This window comes from Aplysia californica, unplaced genomic scaffold, assembly GCF_000002075.1.
Source record: "Aplysia californica isolate F4 #8 unplaced genomic scaffold, AplCal3.0 scaffold00008, whole genome shotgun sequence".
In the NCBI taxonomy this organism is placed as follows: Eukaryota; Metazoa; Mollusca; class Gastropoda; order Aplysiida; family Aplysiidae; genus Aplysia; species Aplysia californica.
This window is the reverse complement of record NW_004797278.1, coordinates 959,252-961,411: the sequence shown is the minus strand read 5'-3', so window position 1 is coordinate 961,411 and position 2,160 is coordinate 959,252. Positions and strand designations below refer to the sequence as shown.

The following is a 2,160-nucleotide window of genomic DNA, read 5'->3' as shown; positions in this document are numbered from 1 at the left end:
CCCCCCTTCCGTGTATCGATTTATTTCTTGTCATCCATTTCTTGATGTCTTTCAAACATTGCTCAAGCTTTCCTAGGGGAGTGAGTAGTCTCAGAGAGTGGGATTTTCAGCATACAAGTGAAAATCGATATCTTACTGTGATATGATATCACTTATGGGAGCTACATACGTAGTATAATATAATATTGTTATCGGAGACATCATTTTTTTAAAATCCCCGAAGCACATCGAAAAATACAGGGTTACTTTACAAAGATGATTTCTACAGTTATAGCTATTACGATTCTTTCATCCAAGTAGGACGGCTGCCTTTCAACGGCTGGGAAACGCGCACCGAAATATGACCCCATTCATTTCATTGAGATTTCTTTATCAATTGTGTCAGGTGTGCGGCACCGAGTTCTAAAAGTACAAACAGAACTGTTTTTTAAATTTAAACAAAAGGCGCACGATGTCATTGTACTCTTTTCACAAAGTTATCTCGAAAGCTCAGTGAATAAAGATGATTTAAACAATCTGTGACCTTTCTCATATTCAAGATTTAACCAAGTGAACAAAAACCCAAACTATAGTCCACAAAAAATTAGAACGATGACAAAATCAAATAAACAAGTTTTTTTTTAAACCACTGTAATTCTGGTAGACCAGGATGACTTTTTAAGATAGGGATTTTTATTGTCCTGGATCTCGGTCGTACAAGGTCGCCTTATCTGTGTGCAACAGGAAGGGGGAAAAAGTGCTCATTTCGTCTGTCCCTGAACTTAAAATGCAACTGCTAGAACAGTATGCACTGCTAAAAACCTGTAGTTTTTTTCAGTTGACATTTCTCGTGCCATGTTATGACGTTTGATTCCCCCCCCCCCAACCCTGGCGACCCCCCCTTCAAAAGCCGCTCCCTTTTTCCAATTTAGACAAACTTATTGTATCACACATTTAGCACCCCAATTTGCATGTTAAAAATTAATATATTGGAGAATGCACCCAATGCCATGAGATGTGTTGTAAGCGGAAAATAAAGCTTTAATAATTATGATAAAACAGTATATCATGAAAAATGTATTGCGGTCCAGTTCAAATCCATTATATGGCACACCTGTGCTGTGAAAGGCCGATCCTCCCCTTACCCCGCCCCTCCCCCCAACCATGTCAGGGCCTCTGCTTGGTCTGCCCTATATTGCGAGGGGATTGAACTTTCTAATAATGTTATATTTTGTGTTATATAAGAACTCTTGTTTTAAGAAGGTCAGGGAGAGAGATAAGAAAAACAGCAGCTTTTGTCCCCATTCTTTCTTTTCCGACCTTTAAAAACATTTAGAAAAAAAAACTGGGGTACGGTATGGGACATTGAATGACGATTACTTCAACAAGAGGACGTCGAGCACTGTACCAACCTTTAAGTACAGCAACAAATAAGAATATCTGCAACAGCAATAACAGTGACGATACCAAACAATTAAAAAACAAGAACAGATTTCGTTAATAAGGTTGATGACAAAGACAGTGACCTTTGTTTTAACGGCAAAACTATCTAACAAACTTACCTCCCCCCCCCCTCCCAGCCCTAATGCTTTACCAGCCCCTTGCGTCTAGTTTAGTTACTCCAGCTGCGGTAACAATATATTATGCGCGTGACGAAACCTCTGACGTTTGGGGTTCGAACCTGATTATGAAAAGCATTTATTTGATATTTTCTCAGACACCATGCCTTCTAAACGACTTTCTGTGTCGGGAAAGCATCCATTAACACGCCCCCCCCCCCCATACCCACACACAGACACCACGTCACCTTAAAAGATAGAAGAAAAAGAAAAACGACAAACAAAGTAATTTTACATTCCTGTCCGTCCATCATGTCCACGCTTCTTACATTTCCTTTCAACTGTGCAGACATCGCCAGCCAACGAACACGCCATCGTTACTACAGACGCCATGAGACCTTGGTGGGAACGCTACCAGCCAGTCAGCTACAAGCTTGTCAGCCGAAGTGGTAATGAAGCTCAGTTCAAAGACATGGTGCAGAGGTGCAAAAACGTCGGTGTCAGGTTTGTAGACTATTATAGCCATTGACAACGTATTCTGTGGGCATTGTTCAATAATTTGACTTTGTTTTAGGTTGTGTTTTGATGCACAGCTAGACACACATTCAACCCCCCTCCCCCC

The 2,160-nt window shown here is 40.7% G+C and overlaps 1 protein-coding gene across 1 annotated transcript in view; it reads left to right on the top strand.

The window, feature by feature from the left end:
* Positions 1 to 2,160, top strand: part of LOC101845812 (alpha-amylase) — a gene marked incomplete at its 3' end in the record, with an annotated part of 19,013 nt that overhangs the window by 1,875 nt on the left and 14,978 nt on the right. Inside the window, 1 exon segment of the mRNA XM_005089680.3 lies at positions 1,888 to 2,042. Within this exon segment, the coding sequence (XP_005089737.2) occupies positions 1,888 to 2,042 (155 nt within the window).